This window comes from Lolium rigidum, chromosome 3 (genome assembly GCF_022539505.1).
Source record: "Lolium rigidum isolate FL_2022 chromosome 3, APGP_CSIRO_Lrig_0.1, whole genome shotgun sequence".
Taxonomy (NCBI): domain Eukaryota; kingdom Viridiplantae; phylum Streptophyta; class Magnoliopsida; order Poales; family Poaceae; genus Lolium; species Lolium rigidum.
Genome location: NC_061510.1, coordinates 3,397,535 through 3,424,908, shown reverse-complemented (window position 1 = coordinate 3,424,908; position 27,374 = coordinate 3,397,535). Strand labels below are relative to the sequence as shown.

General features: G+C 46.3%; 2 protein-coding genes across 2 annotated transcripts; both read left to right on the top strand.

The window, feature by feature from the left end:
- Positions 1 to 3,709: 3,709 nt before the first annotated feature.
- On the top strand, positions 3,710 to 6,999 carry LOC124694183 (ACT domain-containing protein ACR10-like). The gene is made up of 6 exons (XM_047227197.1): positions 3,710 to 4,185; positions 4,274 to 4,507; positions 5,023 to 5,128; positions 5,712 to 6,048; positions 6,135 to 6,419; positions 6,567 to 6,999. Exons 1-6 carry the CDS (start codon positions 4,032 to 4,034, stop codon positions 6,708 to 6,710), a joined length of 1,260 nt encoding a protein of 419 aa, XP_047083153.1. The 5' UTR covers positions 3,710 to 4,031; the 3' UTR covers positions 6,711 to 6,999.
- Positions 7,000 to 23,872: 16,873 nt separating this feature from the next.
- Positions 23,873 to 24,655, top strand: LOC124704741 (histone H2B.3-like). Its single transcript, XM_047237003.1, has one exon. It carries the CDS (start codon positions 23,873 to 23,875, stop codon positions 24,653 to 24,655), a length of 783 nt encoding a protein of 260 aa, XP_047092959.1.
- Positions 24,656 to 27,374: the final 2,719 nt, after the last annotated feature.

The following is a 27,374-nucleotide window of genomic DNA, read 5'->3' as shown; positions in this document are numbered from 1 at the left end:
AAATTGACTACGATAAGTCTTTTGGCACTCACTGTTATTCCGTTTCATTACTATCCAAGAAACAGTCAGTTAACCATTTCAAGTGTATTATCCTCTGTGTGGTTTAATTTGCTACAATTTAGTTTGATGTTGCTGGCAGTTGCATGTTTGAACCATTTCCATCTTGTGGTGCAACCGGTCATCTGGATAACTGTATGGAGAAAAAAAACATGTTGGTTTCCTTCCTCCATGGTAGCTCCTAATTACCACAAAGATCCATGTTATTCTCCGAGTTCTGTTAATCTCTCTGATTGGCTATGCTACCACTCTGAAGCTTATAATTTTGATGACATCTTTCAATTATTAAAGTATACCTTTATGTATTTATCTCAAAAAAACATTGATTGTTCTACTTTTTCCATTATATTGGGTTCATATTAGCCGAGACGTGCATGGCACGTGCAAGCTTACTAGTTAATATAAATTGATGGGATGAGTTTACAGGTAGGGAGTAACTTTTTTTTCATACTAGGCAGGGAGTAACTGAACACCATAATTTTACTGGGCTGGAAAAAACAACTCGCCGGGCTGGACATCAAGGGCTGGGCCGTAATCCAGATCAACCCGTACCTCTTACGGATTAAACCGACGAGGCTGTAGGGGAAACTTTCGGTTAGCTACCACTACCAGGCTGGCGTTTCCTTAATAATTTCTTCACCCTCCCTCAAAAAAATATTTCTTCGCTCATCGTGTTTTCCTATGTACCGTAGGATGCATGCATGAGTAACACAGTAGTGACCAAGAGGAGGAAAAAATATGGCAAGTCATTAGTGACGCAAGATAACATTGATTGATGACGTAGCAGGGCATGTGTGTAGTTCGGATGAGCACATTGACAAGCTAGGCCTCCACAGATCGATGAATCGATCGGTAGTATCCAGTTGAGGACGACGCGTACGACAATGACACGGGATTAGACGGACGGACCATATGTATTGCCGTTGTTAATTAATTTGTACTCCCTCCGATCCGAAAAAACTGTCGGATGCTTAATACAGTTAACGTTTTACACTTAAGCCCTTGTAGAATCTGAAAAGGCAGCTGGAGTCGCTGGACTCCGCGTTCTGGCCGGTCGGCCGGATGGATCAATCGCTCACACGCCTCCGCGCTGGTCGGCCGGATTGATCAATCCATCGAGGCATCGATCGCTCGCATCCGCACTAGAGAGCCGGATCGATCCGCTCGTCTACCTCCGCGCTGGTTGGCGTCCGCGTTATGGCCGGCAAGATCGATCGATCGCCCGCCTCCGCGTTCTGGCCGAAAAGATCGATCTGCTTGCTCGCTCGCCTCCTCCGGCCAGCTCCTCCTCGTCAGATCGCGGATGCAGGGAAGGAAGGAATGGGATCTGGCGGCTGAGCACCTCCTGGTGCGTCCCGTCGTGGAGGTGGGCAACAGATCGTCGGGCACGCGCGCGACGCCGCTGTGAAGCGAGCTCGACGGAGCAGCGCGCAGCGCCCGCTGGGTCGAGCAAGCCCGCCGCGACGCAAGCGGGTCTCCTCCTGCCTCCTGCCTGTGGGCGCGCCGCCGCTCTCAGCCTGGAGCGTTAGGGGGGAGAAGGGAGCACAACAAGAGAGGCCAGCGGTTGCGGCTGAGATGCTGCGGGCCGTCCGTCACGACTAGGGAGGAGTGCGGGTAGATAAAGAAAACCGCGGACTATTTTGCAAAATCGTCATTCCGACACTTTTTTAGGATCGGAGGGAGTACCAGATCTCTATCAACGTGGAGTTTTTTTTCTACCGCTGCGTACAAGTGGCAAGTTTAACAATGGTTGCCACTCCATAAAAAGGCGTGGAGGAAAAATCAAGACAGTGACGTGAACCTTGCACGGAGTGGCACACTTCGCTTTCGTAAAAGACTAAATGCCCATTCATAATTGTTATTTTTGTACAACTTGAAGAAAACCATTTATGTCTAGTGCTTGCAGGCTCCCAGCCTGTAGGGGCACTGTATAGTGGGATGTGGATGCGAAAAGTGCTTTTAGCTCACAGGCTCCAGTGTTCTCGCTTAGTTAAAAAAAATTAAAAATATTTTTACAAGTTATAAAAAATCATGAAAATAAATATGTACATTACCATTGATACATCCCACAATCATGAAAAATCCCAATCCGAAATTCGTTTTATTTTGGCCTGGACAAAAATAACAAATTCTGATATGTTTTGGAGATTTGAAAATGACTACTCAGATCTACAATTTTGTCATTTTTGTGTAGCTCAAAATATTAAGTATTTGAAATTGATTTTTTGCCCGTTTGTGGGATACATCATTGACTATGTGTGGAATTTTTTCCAGAATTTTTTACAACTCAAAACTATTATTTTTATTTTTATTTAAAAAACGAGATCACTGGTGCCCATGTGCACCAAATCTCTGTCCGGATCGATGTGGATGTGATTATCAATGCTAGAGAGGCTCTGATCGTCCATGCGGATGGAGCTGGAGTGTCTTGCCTAGCCGGCTGCTTGCTCTCTTTTGTAGGTAAGCTGCTTACTTTTTAGCTTGACTTGTGTGGATTGTTAGCGGTCTGTTGGAGTGACACGTAAATATTTGAACTTTATTGGAAGATAAAGTTAGTGTTTATCTCCGTAACAGCTTTGCAAATGGTCATATACTATACCAGTAGTGTATTAGAAGAAGATGATGTCTCTTTCATTGTTGGAAAATATTATCGAGAAAGGACGACACGACTATTATTTATACGTTGATCTCAAGTTTGAACATTCCGCCTACTTTCCTCCTACTAGGAAGCAGGACAGAGGTTTTCTGAAGTATTCAATAAAAAGAATATGTTTTAGTCACGACACTGCTTTTATTTAGCCTATCCAGTGAAATACAAATACTACTAGGACCTATCCCCTATGTTGAGGATTGCAAGTACCCCTATGTTGAGGTTTCAATGGCGTGCGTGTGGTGACCCGTGTTTCCAAAGGGTTGCAGAGGTCTTCCGGGTCAGAGCCGACACTCGAGACGTCTGCACAATAGTGTTTATCTCCGTTGCTGCTTTGCAAATGGCCATATACTATACAAGTATAGTAGTGTATTAAAAGAAGATGATGTCTCTTTCATTGTTGGAAAATATTGTTGAGAAAGGACGACACGACTATTAGTTAGACGTTGATCTCAAGTTTGAACATTCAACCTACTAGGAAGCAGGACAGATGTCAGATGTTTTCTGAAGTATTCAATAGAAAATATTTTAGTAATGGCAGTACTTTTATTTAGCCTAACATCCGGTGAAATACAAATACTACTAGGACCTACCCCATTTGTTGAGGATTGCAAGTACCCCATATGTTTAGGTTGCAATGGCGCGCGTGCGGTGATCCCTGTTCCCAAAGGGTTGTAGAGGTCTTCCGGGTCAGATTATACAATTATATCTTTTTGTGTGTATGCAGCATACAATTATATTTTTTCGGTGAAAGTTTGCATGATTAAATATCAAGGAAATATGTATGCGCCTAGTTTATGTTAATTTTTTTCTGAAATTTTGAAATACGATTTTTGAGAAGCTTGGAAATTTAGATTCATGTGTACCATGTCTACCATGATATTTTCGGGGAGGTGACACCTTTTAAACCAAAAAACAATGTGTTGTATGTAGGCTGCCGGAGTGCTAGTTTTATATATGACCTCTATTGTTAGTTGGCTGAACGCACGCAGCAGACAAGACCGGACGTGCTTCCAAACCAAAGGGATTTGGGATAATATCCTTCCGTATCTTTGCCATCCAATTATGCCAAGACTGAGCGGCGAATCCTCTCACCAAGATTCCTCGTCTCCTTCCCTTCCGGTGACAAAGATCCCCCTCCCGCCGCCGCCGCTCCCGCCAATTTTGTCTCCCAACCCATAAGTAGGGACGGACTAAACAAGTCGAATCCCCCTTTGCGGAGCAACCCAAGATTTCTTCTTGCACAGCCTCGATTTGGTTGCTTCTGCTCTGCTGCCCCCGACTCCCAGAGAGAGGGAGAAAAGGAGGCAGTTGATAGCTAGGGATGGGGGTACCCAGCGACGAGGTGGTCCAAATCCAGCACCCGGACGCCGACGACGACCCCACCGTCGTCACCGTCAGCTGCTCCGACAAGACGGGCCTTGGATGCGACCTCTGCCGGGTCGTCCTCCTCTTCGGCCTCAACATCCTCAAGGGAGGTCTGTCTGTCACTCCTCCACAAACGTTCTCAAGATTCCATTTTTTTCTTATTAACTGGAAAAATGTTGTGTATTCTGCGTGTGGCAGACATGAGCACGGACGGGAGGTGGTGCTACATCGTGTTGTGGGTGGTGCCGAGGGGGCGGGGGCGGGTGCCCATGGCGTGGGACCTCCTCAAGGAGAGGCTCGTCGAGCTCTGCCCCGCCGCGGCGTCCTTCGGCTTCGACAGCTCATACCTCGAACCCGATGATCTCGCGCCCGCCGCGCCACAGGTCTTCCTGCTCAAGTTCTGCTGCTTCGACAGGATGGGCCTCTTGCATGGTATAGTAGATTTCACCTCCCCACTTCATCCCTTTGCGTCGAATTAGCTATATTGTTGTTAATTAGTGTTAGCTTGATATCGCCGCAGCTACGAGGTGCTCGATTTGATGTCGATGCCGTTTTACAAGAAAGTAATACGGCACTAGTGTGTACTATCACTGGAAAACATATCTTTACCTGTCTGACTGACCATTGACTGAATTCATTTCTCGGGTTAGACAGCTCACAGCAAGAGCCAGAAGTCATGTTTATGTTCTGTAATCATTATGCATTCCTGTTTTTCAGTTTCATCTTGCACTCATGTTGTTTAGACAGCTCACAGTAACAACTTGCAACCATGGTACTTTGTTCGAAAATTGTACGGAGTAATGAACTTAGGATGCCTAGTCATAAAATGGAGGTTTAGATGGACATGTGATACAAATATATTATTTTTCTCAAAGGGTACAGAAGGATTTAACCGTGTTAAAAATGTCTGATCCAGACTTTCTTGCTGGGAATTCTTTGTTCTGCAGACGTGACACGTGTGTTGTGCGAGATGGAACTCACAATTAGAAGGGTGAAGGTCTCCACCACACCTGATGGCAGAGTGATGGATCTTTTCTTCATCACAGATGCTAGGTACGTTTCTTATCCTGATACATCATTTTTGTGTGTGTTAATTTTAACAAACTGCTGTTTAAACAGTGTTTCTGTTTCACAAGTGCTATATGAAGAACTATCCTTGCGATATTATGATGAGAATATATGATCCTCAAACTGGTCAACTACTATTCTGGGGCAGTATGACGTTGTTCAGTCATGTTTTTATAATGTAATCAGACTATCTTCAGTTGTTTAATCATGTTTAGTACGGTCTATCCTCTAAACTGGTCAACTACTATTCTGGGGCAGTATATCATTTAAAATACTCCCTCCGTCCCACCAAAATTGTCCCAACTTTATCAAAATTTAGATGCATCTAGACAGTATCTAGTAGGTAGATCCATCCAAATTTTAACAAAGTTGAGACTATTTTGGTGGGACGGAGGGAGTATAAGAGTTGTGTGGTTTATATCTTGTCAGTTCCATATTTTGAAATTTAAGAGTTGTGTGGTTTGTGTTTAGTAAGGTCCATCATTTTCAGCATAAGCATGATATTCCTTTGTGAAGGTAGATGAATGGACACCTCATGCATCAGCCTGACTCGTGCAAATGATTTCAGGGAACTGCTGCACACAAAGAACAGAAGGGAAGAAGCTTACGAAAGACTTCAGGGTGTGTTGGGCGACTCGGTGACAAGCTGTGAGATTGATTCTGCGACAGAAGACATGTCTTCTTGCATCCAAGCTTCCGCATTGCTGTCGCCACATGTCCTCGAACAGATGTTTGATATAGATCTCATAGAGGGGCAATTGAGCCACTCAAGGTCCAACAGTTGCCTGTCGGTCACAATGGACAATTCCCTCAGCCCCGTACACACCCTTATTCAGATCCAGTGTGTTGACCATAAGGGCCTCGTATATGACATCATGAGGACATTGAAGGACTGCAGCATCCAGGTAACAACAGTATAACCTAAAATAAATAACATATTTTATCTATTCTTTCGGGTATATAGTGACTAGGGAAACCTGTTTCCTATCAGATTTCATATGGCCGATTCTACGCGGGCCAGAAGGGCAGGTGCGAGTTAGATCTGTTTGCGGTGCAATCAGACGGGAAGAAGATCCTCGATCAGCAGAAACAGAGGTCGCTGTGCTCTCGCCTAAGGATGGAGCTCCTGCGCCCACTCCGTGTGGCACTAGTGGACCGTGGCCCTGACATGGAGCTACTGGTGGCGAACCCGGTTGAAGTGTCCGGGAAGGGCAGACCGCTGGTGTTCTACGACATAACCCTGGCTCTCAAAAATCTCCACAAGCGGATCTTCCTGGTATGCAGTCCATTGCCTATCCGTACTCGTATCTAACAGCTACAACTAGTACCTAACAGTTGCACACCTATAATCGTCACTGGAGCAATTGCGCATTAACATAACAAGAGATGTATCCTTGTGATAACAATGATTATATGGTTACAGGCCGAGATTGGGAGGCATGTGGTGGATGACAGGGAGTGGGAGGTGTACCGGGTGCACCTGGGCGAGCATGATCACGAGCTCTCGTGCTCGGCGCGGAGCAAGATTGTTGATGGGGTCATGAACATGCTGATGGGTTGGGACTGATTTCACCTGTCCACTTAACATAATTCAAAATACCAGCGTTTTTGTGTGTAAAGCACCATTGACTCAGTGTACAGAGAGATGTCGATGGCTGCTGCTGTAATTAAGTTGTTTCTCACTGGCTAGTTAGGTCAGATCAGGTCATGGACTTGAGTCTGAAACAGTAGTAGTGTATTTGTGCCTAACTGGTAGACGACCACAGCAGGGCAAATTAAGGAAGTGTTGCCATTTAGATTGACAGTATTATTTTGCTTTGCTTATTAATTTATTCTGTGTTTTGGACCTGCAACAACTTTTATTTTGTTGTTCACAAAAGGGAAACTTGAAAACGAATACTACAATCTTCTGCGCTTAACAACTCAGCAGCTACTGTTTCAAAAAAAAAAAAAAAACCAACTCAGCAGCTACTCTAGCGCCATCTCAATTAAGTCGTCCGGTTTCACATCTTCAGAAAGGGAAATGTTAGGCTATGTTGTGATCTACAGGTGAACCTAAAAAATCTAGAGCAAGCCCTTGAGGATTCAAGGTGGAGAATGGCTAAGGAAGATGAATATGATGCATTGATGAAAAACAAGAGTTGGCATTTGGTGTCACCTCATTAAGGTGAAAATTTGAGATCCCAAATAGGCTTACAACATTAAGAACAAGGTAGATATTTCTTTTTGGAACGTGGGATACCCTCTGCATGATGCATATGGCTGCTTTATCACTTTTTTGTTGAAGAAATGCCATTCGGCTAGCTTTATTTCATACCAAACATGCTTACATCGTTTATCAAAGAGGTGATAATAAAACTAGGAGGATCATCGTTCCAAATACAAGAATTAAAAGTCTGAAAACAGTTCCTAGCTAGCTCATGAGTCACCGAATTTAACTTCCTTGGACAAAATTCATATGACACTTTATTGAACCCTGAAGCTATAAAATGTTGCACTTGAATATTATCAGATTGGATGTGTCAACACCCGGATTTTTAAGTCCGGATGCCTATTATATCATTCATCGCAATCCCAGGAATATTGTTGTTGCGAGATATAATAGCTAAGTATCACAGTCATTATTTATTACAACTCATAAAGTCTTACAACTTGAATCACATGATCCATATTACACAAATAGTTGATCTATTGATCAACGAACAAACACATGTTCAATGCGGAAGCGTAAAGATAAAGGGACTCTGTAGTCCACAGGCCAACGCTTGACGTCAGAAAGCTCCTAGTTATCATAGGCGTCCTGCTGGTCATCCTCGCGGTAGTTCTCGTTCATCATCGTACTCGGCCATTTGAATAGCCAGGGACAAAGCCGTAAGTACTTCAAGTACTTGCAAACTAATACCAATGTAAAATGCTAGCTCTTGGAGTTAAACTCTATTTTTACTTGCATAAGCCATATTTTAGTTCATAAGTAGTGGAGCATGTACTAGCTACTCAAGTGGGAACATTAGTGTCATTCCCACACAATGGTTGTCATTCTACCAAGTCACCAAGTCACCATTCATTATTCACTCAAGATTTCAAAAAGACTGACACTGGAAACTGTATGGCCATTCCAATTGTCCGTAACCGTGGACACGGCTATTCGAATAGATTGATACTCTGCAGAGGTTGCACACTTGTGCCACAACATTTGATTTCATCCGTCGGAATAACTCCGAGTCACCGTAACACAGTACACGGATCATCAACCTTAACCTTTCACTTACACACCCTAGTATGAGCACCTCTCCCCATGAGCTTGGCCTCCCAGTGAAAACCAACTGTTAACCTAGGAACTGCACAGGGCTTGGCCGTACAATTTCACCTCAATTCACATCTTTCTCAACAACGGAGGCAGCCTCAGCATAACCCCTATGATGTGTGTTAGAGGGAACCCATACTAAGATATATAAACTTCCAGTTAAGCCCTACCCATAATCAGGTATTGTGGGGGTACTTGAAATTGGAAAGGTATCGCATTCAAACCAATATCAGGGTTTTTTATCAAAAATCACTATCTTCTCTTGTTCACAATCAACTTCAAAACCTTCAATGGAATGCTCCACCATTCCAAGGTTTCCATTTCATCAAGTCATGTGTTCCCATCTAGAGTAGTCAAAATTTTAGTATTTTAGCACTAGCACTAATCATGAAGGGTGCTACATTGCTTGGCTCTCTAGAAGGCTAACTTTACTAATCTACTAATCTTGTTCTCTAGACCAATTTGAATTTATCTTTTGAAAACACAACAAGTAACACTTGTATGGTGTAAATATAAACTAGGCTTGTATGAAGAAAGGTAAGAATCATGGTGCCTTGCTCAAGGTGAGCTTTGCACTTTACAAGAGTATTATCTTGCCTTGGTAGTTCTCAAGGTTCTCTTCTTCCTCCTCTTGGTAGAAGTCTCCTTCCTCTTGGTAATTTCCGGTGCTAGCGTCTAAATTTAAATACAAGGTATAATCACTAAACAAACTCAAAGTCTATGCTAAGCACATCATTATCTCACACAAACTATGCTAAGCACACTCATAAAATAGTTAGGTGCATTGGTTTTCTTTGTTGAAGAAAGTGATTTCCTCTCATTACATGTGTAATTAATAATCTTCATTTAGTTCTTGAGAAAATAATTTCCTCTCATTGAAATCTTCTTAAGATTTAACTTCTCAAATAATCATATATGAATTCATATTGACCTAAGTCAAACCTTCATTATCATTATTTGAGAAAATGATTTAAATGAGATAAATCACCTCATACTATTTTATAATTCTCCAAATGGTTTAAATCTCCAAATATTCATATAGGAGTGTTTGGACCAGAGGTGCAAACATCTCATGAACTCATTTGGGACAAGATTTAAATGAAGGAAAATCCTCCATATGATTTACATAATAAATTTGGGACAATATCACTTACTAAACTAGCCATATTGTCCATTAATTAATCTAGGGCATGATCATGCAAAGTGACCACACCATTTTATTGCATAATCAATTAGTGTAAGTCACTTTTGAGCTATAAGAGTTGGAATTATTCAAATATCTATTTTAGTTGATTTTTAATAATTATTCTAAGGCAGAAAAGTCCCTGCCTTGTTTATTTTTCCATTTTAATTCTATAATAGATCTAGGGTTCAAACCAGTGGCATTGTGTAGATAATTTCTTAAGCTTTCTAAATATATAAAGTTTGTTAAATTTGGCCAAGCCAAACAGTTTCTATGAATTTTCAAAGTTGGGTCCGAGTATTGAATTCAAACAAAATTGATTAAACGAAATTTGAATTAAATAGGCCGGCGGGAAAACTAACCGGGCCTAAAGGTTTAGAACGGCCCAAGGCCAGCCCGAGTCACGGTCCAGTGCCGCGCGGGCTGCCCGACGGAGGGTCCCGCATGTCGGCGGCTCTCAAACGCCGAGCGGTACCGAGCACTGTGGTACGTTGGATTAGGATGGGATCGAACGGCGCAGAGCCGTCGTCGTCTCCGGCGAGAAGAACTCACCGGCGCGGCAGCAGTAGGGGGTCGGAGAGCGCGTCGGAGCTCCGGCGAGCGGCGGCGGGGTTCCGTTCGAGGTTGTCGAGGACGAGGAAGCAGCCGTAGCAACGGTGGCGTCGCCGTGGGCGGCTCCAATCGACGGCGGCGATCTCCGGGTACCGGTGGCTCCGCTCCTCCAATTGGGCTTGCTCCGGCGTCAATCGGGGTGGCTACCGGTGCTGGGCGAAGCGGTGGTGAGTGGTGGTCATGGTGGTGTGCTCGGCTCGTCAAGGGAGGCCTCCTTTTATAGGCGCGTGAGGTGCCGTGGGTGCTGCGGCGAGGTCGACAATGGCGCGGCCGTTCCGGGGGTCTAGGGGGCTAGGCGACGTCGGGGTCGTGTTCACGACGTCACCGCGGTCCTCGGGCGTCAACGGCGCGGTCAATGGCGGCGTACGGTGGTCGGGCGCTTGCTCGTACCGGCGCGGCCGTGGCGGGCGCGTTCGTCCTCTCCGGCGACGGTAGGGGCTAGGGGTGACGCGAGCGTGTCCGGCGAGCTCCGTGTGGCGCGTCGAGTACCGGGGCGAGCGGGCTTGGTCGGGGTACGGCGAACGCCGCGTGGCCGTGGCGGGCGTGTCCGTGCGCCGCTGACGTCGCCCATGCCGTTCGCGGCGTACCCGGGCGTACTCGGGCGCGCGTCGTCCGGGGCTTGTCGGCGTCCTCGCGATCGATGGTGGATATGGGCGATCTTCTGGGATCCTTGGCAACGCGTTGGACACGGTGGTGAGGCCGATCGTGGAGAGAAGGGAGGGAGGTGCGTCGAGGTGCGACATGGCCGGCATGGCCATGTCCACGCCATGCCTGGCCCTCCCTTGGTGTTGCTTTGGCATGGGCTCGGTGTGGTGGGGTCCAGGGGTCACTGCTAGGGCAGGTGGTGGTCAAGATTTGGGCTGGTTTGATCAAATTCAAAAATGTGATGATCTTGTTTTTATTAAAAAGTCTCTACTTTGCTTGATCCTAGCTCTTGATCCAAGATGAATTTGGTATGGTCCCCTTTACAAAAGTTGTTCATTTTGTTGTGTACTTAGATGACATGCAAAGAGTTGGATGTGTTTAGTTTAGAAATTTTGAAATAGAGAGGCTCAAAGTGATGACCAGATTGTAATTGTCAAAAATGACCATTATCTTATGTGAGTATATTTTGAATTTGATTTTGATTTAAAAGGTGTTTCTTTGATTCTCAAAGTTGTAGTAACTATTTTATAACATATTCCCATTAGTGGTGAAGACCAAATGGGTCTAGGGTTCAAGTTTGTAAAAATGGCATATGCCATATGTTAGGGTTTTTAGGGTTTTATTCTTATTTGATTTCTTTCTCTTTTTAATTTATTTGCTTGGTGATCATCATTTGATCATTCTAGGGTGGTGGAGTTCATCACATACACAAGATAGCACTCATCATGGCATATCACTCAAAATGCACAAGTCCTATGCAGGGCACTATATGAAATGTGAAAAGTTTTTGTTGGTTCTCAGATTTGGATAATTGGATTTGTTCTTCTCCCTTTATTTGAAATTTGAGGTGTTACAAACCCTTCCCCCTTACAAAAGATCTCGTCCCGAGATCTAAAAGAAACAAGCTTAGGTACTAAAGAGATCTGGGTACTCCTTTCTCATATCTTCCTCCCGCTCCCAAGTGGCTTCATCTTCGGTATGATTGCTCCACTGTATCTTCAGAAACTTAATGCTTCGGGTGCGGGTGGTTCTGTATGCCTCTTCCAAGATGCGAATCGGCACTTCGCGATAGGTAAGGTCGTGGTTGATATCCACCGAACGGTGATCGATGTTCTTGAATACCTCGGTCTTCTCTGGCACTTCTAAGCACTTCCGGAGGAGTGAGATGTGGAACACATTGTGCACAGCCGCCATTTCTTCAGGCAGTTCTAGTTGATAGGAGACTTCTCCTCGGCGGCTGAGAACTTTGAAGGGTCCGACATACCGGGGTGCAAGCTTCCCTTTAAGTTGGAAACGCTGCATTCCTTTCAGGGGTGACACCTTGAGATAGACAAAATCTCCGACCTCAAAGGTCATCTCTCGGCGTCTCTTGTCGGCGTAGCTCTTCCGGCGGGACTGAGCGGTCTTGAGGTACTCTCGGATCTTGTGCACCTTCTCTTCTGCTTCTCGAAGCACATCAGGTCCAAAGACTTGGCTCTCTCCGACTTCGGACCAATTCAGGGGGGTACGACATTTCCTTCCGTACAGGGCTTCGAAGGGGGCCATCTGTAGACTGGCTTGGTAGCTGTTGTTGTAAGAGAATTCTGCGTAAGGCAGACAGTCCTCCCACTTGGATCCATATTCTAGGACGCAGGCTCTCAGCATGTCCTCCAATATCTGGTTGACTCTCTCGGTCTGTCCATCAGTCTGCGGGTGATAGGCAATGCTGAAATTCAGACGAGTTCCTAATCCTTCATGCACCTTCTGCCAGAATCTTGAGGTGAATTGTGAACCTCTATCTGACACTATTGACTTTGGGGTTCCGTGCAATGCGACTATTCTAGAGATGTACAGCTCCGCTAACTTTGGGCCTTGGTAGGTGGTCTTGACAGCGATGAAGTGGGCTACCTTGGTCAATCTATCAACAACTACCCAGATGGAATCATTTCCTTTGCTGGATTTGGGCAACCCGGTGATAAAGTCCATTCCTACGGAGTCCCACTTCCATTCGGGAATCTGTAGGGGCTGCAACAGTCCTGCGGGTCGCTGATGTTCAGCCTTGACTCGCTGACAGATATCACACTTGGCGATGTAGCTTCCGATCTCCCTCTTCATTCCATGCCACCAGAATTGTTCCTTCAAGTCTTGGTACATCTTGGTACCTCCGGGGTGGATAGAGTATAAGGTGTCATGGGCTTCCTGCAGAATGACCTTCTTCAGCTCTGAGTCTGACGGTACACACAGGCGTCCGTTGTACCAAAGAACTCCTTCTTCATCTATGGTGAATCCCGGTGCTTTCCCCGTAGCCATCTGCTTCTTGATCCCGTCAATGCTGGCATTGCCCTTCTGGGCTTCCTTGATCTGACCAACCAGGGTGGGTTGTAGCTCGATACTGGCTAGAAATACTTTACTGACTAACTCCATTCTAAATTGCTCAAACTCCTGGTATAGGCTGGGTTGTTCCACGGCTATCATTGAGTTTAGCCGACATGGCAGCCTACTCAGCGCATCCGCTACCACATTGGCCTTGCCGGGTGGTAATGGATCTCCATATCATAGTCCTTGATCAACTCTAACCATCTCCGTTGCCTCATATTCAGCTCCTTCTGGGTGAAGATATACTTCAGGCTCTTGTGATCAGAATAGATCTCGCAGCGATTACCCATGAGGTAATGACGCCACACCTTCAGTGCTAAGACTACATCTGCGAGTTCGAGGTCATGGGTTGGATAGTTCTGCTCATGCTGCTTCAGTTGCCGAGACAGATAAGATATCACCTTTCCTTCCTGCATCAGCACACATCCAAGACCAATCTTGGATGCATCGCAGTAAACGTCAAAGGGTTTGGTGATATCCGGCATGATCAGGATTGGGGCTGTGGTCAGTCTAAGCTTGAGTTGTTGAAAACTCTCTTCACATTTGTCCGTCCATTCGAACTTCTTGTCCTTCTTCAACAACTGGGTCATTGGTCGAGCGATGCTCGAAAAGCCTTCTACAAACCTGCGGTAATATCCGGCTAATCCGAGAAAAGCGCGGACCTCGGTCCAGGTGGTTGGGGCTTTCCATTCACGCAACGGTCTTGATTTTGGCGGGGTCTACAGCTATTCCTCCAGCGGACAGGATGTGTCCCAGGAATCCTACTTCCTTCAGCCAAAATTCACATTTGCTGAACTTAGCATACAACTTATGCTCTCTAAGGGTCTCAAGGACAGCTTCTAGGTGTTGTTCATGTTCTTCCTCGGACTTGGAGTAGATTAGGATGTCATCGATGAAAACGACAACAAACTTATCTAGAAAGTTCATGAAGATCTTATTCATGAGATTCATGAAATAAGCAGGGGCATTGGTCAATCCAAAGGACATGACATTGTACTCGTACAATCCATATCTGGTGGTGAAGGCAGTTTTGGGAATGTCTGAGGCACGAATCTTTAGCTGATGGTATCCAGTCCTGAGGTCAATCTTCGAGAATACTACAGCACCGGTCAGCTGGTTAAACATGTCTTCTATCTTTGGCAAGGGGTATTTGTTTTTGATGGTGACATCGTTAAGCTTACGGTAGTCCGTACATAAACGACTGGCACCATCCTTCTTATCCACAAACAACACTGGGGATCTCCACGGTGACGCACTTGGTCGGATCAGACCTTTGGCTAACAGTTCATCCAGTTGCTTCTTCAGCTCCACAAGCTCTGCTGGGTTCATGCTATAGGCTCTCTGGGCTATGGGTCCGGTTCCAGGAATTAACTCGATGATAAACTCGATATCCCGATCTGGGGGCATACCGGGTAAACCTTCGGGAAACACATCGTGGTATCGACAAACGACCCCGATTTGATCCAAAGTTGGCTTGGTTAAACTCGGTTGCGGGTAAATTTTCGGGGTAGCAGCTCGTAGACATGCTCTACTATAATACCAGTAGCTACCGGGTCATGGTGATGGCTTTCTTTGCACAGTCAATCATTCCATGATGCTTGGCCATCCAATCCATACCTAGCACTACCTCCAAACCTTTGGTTCCCAAAATTATCAGATTGGCATAGAATTCTACTTCATGTATTCTGATGGGTACATTTTTACAGAATTTTCTGGCTTTAGTGGTTGATCCGGGGATTTGAACTATCATGACATGTTTCAAACTGATAGGTTGAATTTTACTTGTTGATGCAAAGTCTTCAGTGACAAAAGAATGAGATGCTCCGGAATCAAACAACACTCTGGCAGTGCACGAGTTGACAGGAAACATACCCAAAACAACATCCGGTGCTTCCCGGGCTTCTTCCGCCTCCATGTGAAAGAGACGGCCGTTGCGGTTGTTGGGGTTGTTGGGGGCGAACTTCTTTCCGGTAGAGACGCGGCGTTGCTGCTGAACAGGTGCAGGGGTGTTGCCGGCGAGCTTGGCCAGCCTCTTGGGGCACTCGTTGGAGTAGTGTCCCACTACACCGCACTCATAGCAGGTGATGGTGGACTTGTCCTTGGTTGCGACAGGAATGGCGTTGCTCCCAGTCCTTGGAGCGGTGTTGGTGTTGCTGTTATTGGTGTTGGGGGCTCGCATTGGCGCGCGGTTGAAGTTGTTGGTGTTGTTCTGGTAGTTGTGGTTGTTGTTGTGGTGGCCTCCTGGCCTGGGGTTTCCTCCACTCCGATTTTGGAATCCGGGGCGTGAGGTCTGCATCTGGGGCTTAGTGTTTCTGGGGGCAAAACCTCCGCTTGAGCTGGGGCGATACTTTGGAGTATGGCTGGGCCCACTCTGGTGCATCATGCGGCGTTTGCGGTTTTCATTGGCTTGGTTCAACTTTCCCTCCATCTGGATGGCGGAGTCAACAAGGGCTTCAAGGTCTGCAAAGGGAATGTTGACTAGGACCGTCTGCATCTCATCATGCAGTCCATTCAGGAATCTCTCTTGCCTCTTCTCAGTAGTGTCAGTCTCATCGGGGGCGTACCTTGACAGGGTAAGGAACCTGTCGCGGTATTCTACCACCGTCATCCTTCCTTGCTTTAATTCGCGGAATTCATCCCGCATCTTCTTGATGAGACCCGGAGGCACATGGTACTTGCTGAACTTGAGCTTGAAATCTTCCCAAGTCATGACTTGACCTCCGTTCATGGCACGGGTGCTGGTCCACCAGGCTCGGGCTGGTCCGGCAAGGTAGTGGGTTGCAAACAGGACCTTCTCATTGGCTTCGACTCCGGCGACCTCCAAGTTGTTCTCCATAGTTTGAAGCCAGTCGTCGGCGTCGAGGGGTTCTTCGGTCTTGCTAAACACCGGAGGGTTGGTGTTCTGGAAGTTCTTGAGTTTGGATCCGGGGTGATCATGATTCCCATGGCCTTGGTGAGCAAGATTTTGCGATGGCTTGCTATGTTGGCTTGACGTTCAGCTCTTTCCGTCTCCTCGTCTTGAAGCAGGGTTTGCAGCAGTTGCATCATGGCATCGTTGTTGTTGCGATTGGGAGGGGCCATCTGAATATATAGAAGATTATAAGATAAGAGGGAATTGTCTAAGGTTTATTTTGGGTGAGTTTAAAAACTTTGTAAAAACTTGAATGCTTTTGATGACATACACACATTCATTCATTCCACATAACACATTACAAACTAACATTCCACACTTCCATGGTTTTAAGAACCATTTCTCAGACTACGATACAAGGGATGGAAACACACTCATACCCAGGGTTTTAAGAACCCTTCATGCTACGATACACGGGACGGGATACAACTCACACCTACGTATGTGATCAAGTGCGGCTACCCTCATCCTCGATGTCGATGGGGACAACATCGTCAGGTCCTGGCTCCAGGAACGCGTAGTCCTCCTCCTCAGTGAACCCGTCCTCCTCGAAATCGTCGTCGTCACTCAGGAAGGCGTTCCCTCCCTGAAGGTCAGCACCGGCCTCGTCTTCCTCTATCTCCATCAGCTGTTCCTCCTGAGCCTTGACGGTGGACTCAAGAGACGCTATCTGTGCGCGAAGGCGTGTAATGGTGGCATCCTTCTTCGCACACTTCAGACGAAGCTTGTTGCGATCCTTGGACAGCTGCTTGATGGCATCGCCATGGGTGACCAGTGCAAGGTGAGTCCGGTTCGCGTAAGCACGGAAGTTGTCCAACTCCTTCTGAGTGTTGTACAACATGTAATCCAGATGCTCAGCATGGTGCCTCAGCTGTGGGTGCGACTGCAGCGCCATAGGCACACCCATAGCATCACGCCTCACGAGGTGCACAAAGCGAGACGCAAGGATGCGAACCACGTTCTGTCCACAGAGGCGTGCAAGCCCCTCCTGAAGGCCACGTGCAAGACCATCGAGCCAGTTGCTCTCGCGGAAGGAGAAGAGAATCCTCTCTGAGGTGGGAAGCTCCAGCTTGCCCCTTAGGTCGGCGGTGATGATCCACTGCAACTCGCCTCCGACTTGGTCGTTCACCTGGATCCCGTGGAACTCCGGGTGAGGACGTCCAAGGAAGTCAGAGAGTGCGTTGAGGTCGTGCTCAAAGATCAAGTCTCCACCACTCCCAAGCTGGTAGAACTTGGTGTTGAGGGGTTCATTCGGCTCCATCTGAAAGTGCAATGGAGGAGTAAATTAGTGAGTGATTAAGTGTGGCAAACTTTTAAGTACATTTAAACAAGAAAGAGCATGAGTTCACCAAGTTTTGGAAAAAGCCTCAAAGACAAGAGTATGGTAAGTTTTCACAAATATTTGCTTCATTTTGATTTCAAAGTTTAGTTTTTATGAACGCCCATTCTAACTAAGGTTTTCTAAGGTGAAACAATGGCTCTGATACCAACTTGTCAACACCCAGATTTTTAAGTCCGGATGCCTATTATATCATTCATCGCAATCCCAGGAATATTGTTGTTGCGAGATATAATAGCTAAGTATCACAGTCATTATTTATTACAACTCATAAAGTCTTACAACTTGAATCACATGATCCATATTACACAAATAGTTGATCTATTGATCAACGAACAAACACTTGTTCAATGCGGAAGCGTAAAGATAAAGGGACTCGTAGTCCACGAGCCAACGCTTGACGTCGAAAGCTCCTAGTTATCATAGGCGTCCTGCTGGTCATCCTCGCGGTAGTTCTGTTCATCATCGTACTCTGGCCATTTGAATAGCCAGGGACAAAGCCGTAAGTACTTCAAGTACTTGCAAACTAATACCAATGTAAAATGCTAGCTCTTGGAGTTAAACTCTATTTTTACTTGCATAAGCCATATTTTAGTTCATAAGTAGTGGAGCATGTACTAGCTACTCAAGTGGGAACATTAGTGTCATTCCCACACAATGGTTGTCATTCTACCAAGTCACCAAGTCACCATTCATTATTCACTCAAGATTTCAAAAAGACTGACACTGGAAACTGTATGGCCTTTCCAATTGTCCGTAACCGTGGACACGGCTATTCGAATAGATTGATACTCTGCAGAGGTTGCACACTTGTGCCACAACATTTGATTTCATCCGTCGGAATAACTCCGAGTCACCGTAACACGATGACGCGGATCATCAACCTTAACCTTTCGCTTACAAACCCTAGTATGAGCACCTCTCCCCATGAGCTTGGCCTCCCAGTGAAAACCAACTGTTAACCTGGGAACTGCACAGGGCTTGGCCGTACAATTTCACCTCAATTCACATCTTTCTCAACAACGGAGGCAACCTCAGCATAACCCCTATGATGTGTGTTAGAGGGAACCCATACTAAGATATATAAACTTCCAGTTAAGCCCTACCCATAATCAGGTATTGTGGGGGTACTTGAAATTGGAAAGGTATCGCATTCAAACCAATATCAGGGTTTTTATCAAAAATCACTATCTTCTCTTGTTCACAATCAACTTCAAAACCTTCAATGGAATGCTCCACCATTCCAAGGTTTCCATTTCATCAAGTCATGTGTTCCCATCTAGAGTAGTCAAAATTTTAGTATTTTAGCACTAGCACTAATCATGAAGGGTGCTACATTGCTTGGCTCTCTAGAAGGCTAACTTTACTAATCTACTAATCTTGTTCTCTAGACCAATTTGAATTTATCTTTTGAAAACACAACAAGTAACACTTGTATGGTGTAAATATAAACTAGGCTTGTATGAAGAAAGGTAAGAATCATGGTGCCTTGCTCAAGGTGAGCTTTGCACTTTACAAGAGTATTATCTTGCCTTGGTAGTTCTCAAGGTTCTCTTCTTCCTCCTCTTGGTAGAAGTCTCCTTCCTCTTGGTAATTTCCGGTGCTAGCGTCTAAATTTAAATACAAGGTATAATCACTAAACAAACTCAAAGTCTATGCTAAGCACATCATTATCTCACACAAACTATGCTAAGCACACTCATAAAATAGTTAGGTGCATTGGTTTTCTTTGTTGAAGAAAGTGATTTCCTCTCATTACATGTGTAATTAATAATCTTCATTTAGTTCTTGAGAAAATAATTTCCTCTCATTGAAATCTTCTTAAGATTTAACTTCTCAAATAATCATATATGAATTCATATTGACCTAAGTCAAACCTTCATTATCATTATTTGAGAAAATGATTTAAATGAGATAAATCACCTCATACTATTTTATAATTCTCCAAATGGTTTAAATCTCCAAATATTCATATAGGAGTGTTTGGACCAGAGGTGCAAACATCTCATGAACTCATTTGGGACAAGATTTAAATGAAGGAAAATCCTCCATATGATTTACATAATAAATTTGGGACAATATCACTTACTAAACTAGCCATATTGTCCATTAATTAATCTAGGGCATGATCATGCAAAGTGACCACACCATTTTATTGCATAATCAATTAGTGTAAGTCACTTTTGAGCTATAAGAGTTGGAATTATTCAAATATCTATTTTAGTTGATTTTTAATAATTATTCTAAGGCAGAAAAGTCCCTGCCTTGTTTATTTTTCCTTTTTAATTCTATAATAGATCTAGGGTTCAAACCAGTGGCATTGTGTAGATAATTTCTTAAGCTTTCTAAATATATAAAGTTTGTTAAATTTGGCCAAGCCAAACAGTTTCTATGAATTTTCAAAGTTGGGTCCAGTATTGAATTCAAACAAAATTGATTAAACGAAATTTGAATTAAATAGGCCGGCGGGAAAACTAACTGGGCCTAAAGGTTTAGAACGGCCCAAGGCCAGCCCAGTCACGGTCCAGTGCCGCGCGGGCTGCCTGACAGAGGGTCCCGCATGTCAGCGGCTCTCAAACGCCGAAGCGGTACCGAGCACTGTGGTGCGTTGGATTAGGACGAGATCGAACGGCGCAGAGCCGTCGTCGTCTCCGGCGAGAAGAACTCACCGGCGCGGCGGCAGTAGGGGGTCGGAGAGCGCGTCGGAGCTCCGGCGAGCGGCGGCGGTGTTCCGTTCGAGGTTGTCGAGGACGAGGAAGCAGCCTGTAGCAGTGGCGTCGTCAGGGGCGGCTCCAATCGACGGCGGCGATCTCCGGGTACTGGCGGCTCCGCTCCTCCAATTGGGCTTGCTCCGGCGTCAATCGGGGTGGCTACTGGTGCTGGGCGAAGCGGTGGTGAGTGGTGGTCATGGTGGTGTGCTCAGCTCGTCAAGGGGAGGCCTCCTTTTATAGGCGCGTGAGGTGCCGTGGGTGCTGCGGCGAGGTCGACAATGGCGCGGCCGTTCCGGGGGTCTAGGGGGCTAGGCGACGTCGGGGTCGTGTTCACGACGTCACCGCGGTCCTCGGGGCGTCAACGGCGCGGTCAATGGCGGCGTACGGTGGTCGGGCGCTTGCTCGTACTGGCGCGGCCGTGGCGGGCGCGTTCGTCCTCTCCGGCGACGGTAGGGGCTAGGGGGTGACGCGAGCGTGTCCGGCGAGCTCCGCGTGGCGCGTCGAGTACCAGGGCGAGCGGGCTTGGTCGGGGTACGGCGAACGCCGCGTGGCCGTGGCGGGCGTGTCCGTGCGCCAGTGACGTCGCCCATGCCGTTCGCGGCGTACCTGGGCGTACCTGGGCGCGCGTCGTCCGGGGCTTGTCGGCGTCCTCGCGATCGATGGTGGATATGGGCGATCTTCTGGGATCCTTGGCAACGCGTTGGACACGGTGGTGAGGCCGATCGTGGAGAGAAGGGAGGGGAGGTGCGTCGAGGTGCGACATGGCCGGCATGGCCATGTCCACGCCATGCCTGGCCCTCCCTTGGTGTTGCTTTGGCATGGGCTCGGTGTGGTGGGGTCCAGGGGTCACTGCTAGGGCAGGTGGTGGTCAAGATTTGGGCTGGTTTGATCAAATTCAAAAATGTGATGATCTTGTTTTTATTAAAAAGTCTCTACTTTGCTTGATCCTAGCTCTTGATCCAAGATGAATTTGGTATGGTCCCCTTTACAAAAGTTGTTCATTTTGTTGTGTACTTAGATGACATGCAAAGAGTTGGATGTGTTTAGTTTAGAAATTTTGAAATAGAGAGGCTCAAAGTGATGACCAGATTGTAATTGTCAAAAATGACCATTATCTTATGTGAGTATATTTTGAATTTGATTTTGATTTAAAAGGTGTTTCTTTGATTCTCAAAGTTGTAGTAACTATTTTATAACATATTCCCATTAGTGGTGAAGACCAAATGGGTCTAGGGTTCAAGTTTGTAAAAATGGCATATGCCATATGTTAGGGTTTTTAGGGTTTTATTCTTATTTGATTTCTTTCTCTTTTTAATTTATTTGCTTGGTGATCATCATTTGATCATTCTAGGGTGGTGGAGTTCATCACATACACAAGATAGCACTCATCATGGCATATCACTCAAAATGCACAAGTTCTATGCAGGGCACTATATGAAATGTGAAAAGTTTTTGTTGGTTCTCAGATTTGGATAATTGGATTTGTTCTTCTCCCTTTATTTGAAATTTGAGGTGTTACAGGATGATAAATCTATTGCAACCAATATGTTGTGCCAAACATAGTCCTTCTCTTATATGCTTCTGCCATCATGGAATCCGCAACAAAACACTTTTTTTTTTTGCTTTGAGCAACAATAAATTTCCCTCTATAATCTGTTATGACAACACCTGCACTTCCTCTACCTTCCTCTTTGCTATATGCAACATCCACGTTAATTTTCAAGAAACCCTCCAGCGGGCACTTTGATGCTTCCTTGTCACGACATGCAGGCATCTTCCTCGATCTCCAGTAATTTGTTGCTAGAGATCCGATAGCCATGGCTGTTGGGTGAGGAACTTGGATGCTCTCTCCATGTGTGTACTTTCTACGCTTCCACCATGTACTCCTAGCTTCTCTCAGACTTGCTTAGCTCTTAGACACGTGAATAGAATATGCATAATATCTTCACATCCAACTAAGCAAACCGGACAACCGGTTGTTGTTGTTGTAATATGTCTATTAGCCAATACTCGCAAACACGGTATAAGACCATGTAACGCTCTTATCTGCTGAAATATTAAGCTGCCATAATTTCTTCCATACATGGCCGCTTTATTACTTTATTTAGGGTATCAACATCACACGAAAAAAAATAGGTCAAGAATCAGCTAAGGTCGGTACAACATCAACCAGTGAAAAAAAATAAAACAACAGATACCGGTGATACATCATAAAGAATTAAAGAGATCCTATGATCAAGCGCTAGCCCGGCTATCTCGTAGTAGGAAGACTAGTAGTAAAAAAACTTAAGTGAGTTCCTTCATTTACAATTGTGTTGCAAATGGGGCTTAGAGCACCCCTTGAAAAGATGCGCTGATGCACTAGTGGTTGTTAATGCGTTACTGCCACCAGAAGTACAACTACTTGTTTGTGCAGAGCTGTTAAAAAACTTGTGCGTTAAGAATGCAGGGCGATGAAAAAGCTACAGTAGAGACTCAGAAAACAGCAAGACACCAAGACGATCAGGAGGCAGCTCTAAAACCCATCCAGGGGTTCGTCTCTCTCGCCGGCGATGCTGCCAGTTCGCTCCGTCTTGGTGATCTTGGGGTCTTGGAGGTGTAGCGGACCACAGCCTCTCGCCTGGCGGGAAGATTCCAGTTCTTCGTTTAGTTTGTTTTTGGTGTCTTTTTCGAGATGGTGAGGCGGCGGCTACTTCCTGAAGTCAGAATAAGGTCCTCCCCGTCCTATCCTTGCTCCAGTGGTGCATCTAGTGCCGGCGGAGGACGCGTGGAATTGTGTGTCCGACGAATCTCCCGTGATCCGGTCGTCTTTCGTGTTCGATTGTGTGGTTTCAGGTCAGTCTCTTCCGATCTACAGTTATCATCATTGGCGATGGTTGCTGCTCTGGTGCGCTGGTCCTTTGGGGCCTTAGCAGTTAGCACGACGATTTGCCGTTTGTCTACTACAACAAGCTCTACTACGACAAGCTTTGCCTGCGGTGATGGAGGGGTGAGGACGGCGACGCGCCTACGGCTCGTGCTAGTGTCTGTAGTCGTCGCTAGGTGGTCCAATGATCTATTTACAATTTTTATTACTTTTAGATATTTTTTTACTACTGTTGAGATTATTAATAGATCAACGTAATTTTCGTTAAAAAAAAGAGTGCAGGATGGAACCGGGTGCAGAAGCCCATCAGCTGGTAGAGCCCAATGCGTGCATGAGAGACGACAAGGAAGCAAAACTTGGGGGAGTAAAACGTGTCACTCCGGAGAGCGCCGAGAACATGGTAGACCGAACAGACGAATGATCCGGAAGTACTAGCATAGTAATCTGGTCGAAATTCAAATCCTGCTTCAGGCGCGCCTACAACGAAATCTTTTCTCATCTCTTCGGACAAGGTTTGGTCGTTATCTTCAGACAACGTTCACGGACCCCAAGTCGGCAGGCACTGTACGCGTGGTGTGTTCTAGACCAGTTTACCACGAGTTACCACGTCGCCGGTCAGCCGGTGCCACCTGCGCCGCGTGTCCGACCGTGTCCCGCGTGTCACTCCCAGCTCCCAGCATAAAGCTCCGCCTCCAGCTGCGAAACCAAGCTCACGCACACTTGTCTTCGCCGGTCTGCAAAGCCCAGTTCACTCCAACGCCGGCCACCCCAGTTCAGTAGTTCACTCACCCGCAACGGTAGCCATGGCCCCGAAGCGACGCGGACGCAAGGTGGTGAGCTCCGTGGTGAAGACGAAGGTGGTGAAGGAGACTGTCGAGGTCGCCACTACCATCCTTCCTGACTCCGACTCCCTACCGGCCGACACCCAGCCGGAGCCGGAGGTCGTCGACGTCCACGGCTCCACCACCGTCCACGTGGTGGAGGTCACCACCCCCGACGGAGAGGCCCCTGCGGCCAAGAAGTCCAAGAAGGGCGGGCAGGGGCAAGACGCCAGCCCCAAGTCGCCGGAGCCGCCGGTGGTGGAGCCGGTGTCCGTGCAGAGCCAGGAGACGCAGGAGGACCCCTACGCCTACAAGGACCAGCCCGAGCAGAGGACAACCGAGAAGCCACAGATTGAGAAGAAGCCCGCGGCCGAGGGTCCAGAGACGCCTAGGCAGAAGAAGCCCAAGCCGGGCAGAAAATCGACGGCGCTGAAGGAGGACGGATCCAAGGACGGCCGCGGGCGTCGTCGGCGCGGGAGCCGGCCAGAGATGGGGTACAAGAGGTTCGTGTACAGGGTGCTGAAGCAGGTGCACCCGGACCTGGGCGCGTCCGGGAAGACCATGGAGATTCTGGACATGATGATGGCCGACATGTTCGAGCGCCTCGCCGAGGAGGCGGCGCGGCTGGTCAAGCACGCGGGCCGCGCCACGCTCACCTCCCGCGAGGTGCAGAACGCAGTGAGGCTCGTTCTGCCAGGGGAGCTAGCCGGGCACGCCATCTCCGAGGGGACCAAGGCCGTCACCAAATACATGTCACGCGACTGATCTGCTAGATGATGAGTGATGACAGCCGATCTCCGAGCTAGTTAGCTTAGTGAGCACTGGACAAGAATGGTTTCTTAGTTTATTAGCTGTTCAATCAGTTAGTGGTCGTGTAGTACTGGCACTAGTGCCTGGTTTAGATTTGTTGTAGCTAGATTTGGTGTTGCTGATCCCTGTTTCTTCAGTTCGTGGTATGGATGTGTTCGGTGAGTAAATGAGACCCACTTAATAACTGATGTTATTCTGTGTTTTGGACCTGCAACCACATCTGCAACTGCAGAAAAATATCGGTTGTAACAATGCTTGAAAAATATCGGTTGTAACAATGCTTGCAACTGAAAAAGTCTTTCTACAGTTGCAAGTGTGGTTGCAAATGAGATTTTTTTTTGCAAGCAGCTTTATAAATGCGTTTTTATTTCAGTTGGAAGTGAGGTTGTAACTGAAAGATTTTTCTAGTTTGCAAATAGAGTTGCAGATTTTTCCACTATGCCCCTAGGGTGACTAGGCGGTTTAAAACTTTTTACAATATATGTTGAACAAATGTGGAATAAAATTAGTGTTTACTTTGTCAAGCCCAAAACATATATACTATGGTTTACCTATATGCACCAACAACTTACTAAGCAATACAAACAACTATATGATAGCAAGATATATAACTTTAAGGACTGGTTTACTATGTGCACCAACAACTTATGCTAAGCAATACAAACAACTATATGATAACAAAATATATAACTTCAAGGACGGAGACTATTACAAAGTAAATTGCATAAATAAAAAGCCCGGTAATAGAGATAACAGAGGCACGTGGAGACGATTATTTATCCCGAAGTTCACATTCTTGCGAGTGCTAATCTCCGTTGGAGGTGCGATGAATTAGTGCTTCCGAACGCCACAAGAGGCCTCACCTTTAAGTGTGGTTGCTCCATGCACACCAACATCACAAATGCCTCACCCCAAGATGCGGTAGCACAACACACTCCGAACGCCACAAAGACCTCACCTCATTCTTCGATGACCCTTGTCACAAAGGTATCGGTCACGGTTCCACTAAGGGATTTTCTTCGAGGCAGAAACCGGGCCTTACACAAAGATTAGAGCACACATCCACAACTTAATCGAAGGCTCCCAAGAAATCGCCACAAAGGCCTCAAAGCCTTCTAGCATTACAAGAACCCAAGAGTAACAACCTTCTCACTTTCATCTCCACGAATCACCGTGGAGAATTCAAACCAATGCACCAAATGAAATGGCAAGAATACCACTAAGAAGTTCAAGTTCTTCTCTCTTAAATTCCAACAAAGTTACAAAAGCTATGGGGAAAATAAGAGAGAAAGAACAAATATTAAGAGGAACACTCTAGAGATTTCCTCACAAAGAGGGGAATTTGATTGGTAGGATTGTATATCTAGATCTCGTCTCTCTTTTTCTCAAATATGAGTAAAAATCATGAAGGGATTAGAGGGAGAGGAAGCTCTCCAATGTTAGCAATGGAGGAGAGAAAAAAGTGTGTGAAGCTGCAGAGAAATGAGCCCGTTGGGCTCGTCCAGGACATACCGGTAGTATCGGCCTAGGTGGCGTGGTACTAACTGATACGTCCAATTTGCATCACTATTTTATATCATAATTTGCTGTTATTCATTGATATATTTTATATTGGGACACAATACTTATGTTATTTCATCTATTTTGCATGTTTCATCATTATTGGGGGATCAAGCACCGGAGCCAGGATTCTGCTGGAAAAAGCACCGTCAGAGCGCAATATTTTGGAAGATCGACTGTGGAAGGAAATTACACATAAATTCCTATTTTTCCAGATGACGGAGGGAGCCCGAAGGGGGAGAAGAGAAGACCCAAGGTGGGCCCAGACCATAGGGCGGCGCGGCCCATGGCCTGGCCGCGCCACCCTGTCGTCTGGGGGCCCCACAGCCCTTTTCGCCTCCTTTTCTTCGCGTACTCCTTCGTCCCGAAAACCTAAGCCACGGGGGGAACCTCACGAAGAGTTACAGCCGCCTCTGCGGGGCGGAGGACACCAGAGAGAAAAGAGCTCTCCGGCGGGCAGGAATCCGCCGGGGAAATTCCCTCCCGGAGGGGGAAATCGACGCCATCGCCATCGTCATCAAGCTGGACATCATCTCCATCATCATCATCATCATCATCTCCACCATCTACACCGCCATCACCACCGCTGCACCTCGTCACCGCTGTAACAATTTGGGTTGGATCTTGATTGTTTGATAGGGGAAACTCTCCCAGCGTTATTCTCTACTTGTTATTGATGCTATTGAGTGAAACCTTTGAACCAAGGTTTATGTTCAGATTGTTATTCATCATCATATCACCTCTGATTGTATTCCATATGATGTCTCGTGAGTAGTTCGTTTAGTTCTTGAGGACATGGGTGAAGTCTAAATGCTAGTAGTGAATTATGGTTGAGTAATATTCAATGTTATGATATTTAAGTTGTGGTGTCATTCTTCTAGTGGTGTCGTGTGAACGTCGACTACACGACACTTCATCATTTATGGGCCTAGGGGAGTGCATCTTGTATTCGGTTGCTAATTGCGGGGTTGCCGGAGTGACAGAAACCCGAGCCCCGTTAGTATATCGATGCAAGAGGGATCGCAGGATCTCGCAGTTTAAGGCTGTGGTTAGATTTATCTTAATTACTTTCTTGTAGTTGCGGATGCTTGCAAGGGGTATAATCACAAGTATG

Bases quoted from the DNA above. Each gene is read 5' to 3' on its own strand.
- LOC124694183 (XM_047227197.1), top strand. From the start codon at position 4,032: ATGGGGGTACCCAGCGACGAGGTGGTCCAAATCCAGCACCCGGACGCC. The intron at 4,186-4,273 runs GTCTGTCTGTCA...TGCGTGTGGCAG, and splicing joins CCTCAACATCCTCAAGGGAG to ACATGAGCACGGACGGGAGG. The intron at 6,049-6,134 runs GTAACAACAGTA...GTTTCCTATCAG, and splicing joins TGAAGGACTGCAGCATCCAG to ATTTCATATGGCCGATTCTA.
- LOC124704741 (XM_047237003.1), top strand. From the start codon at position 23,873: ATGGCCCCGAAGCGACGCGGACGCAAGGTGGTGAGCTCCGTGGTGAAG.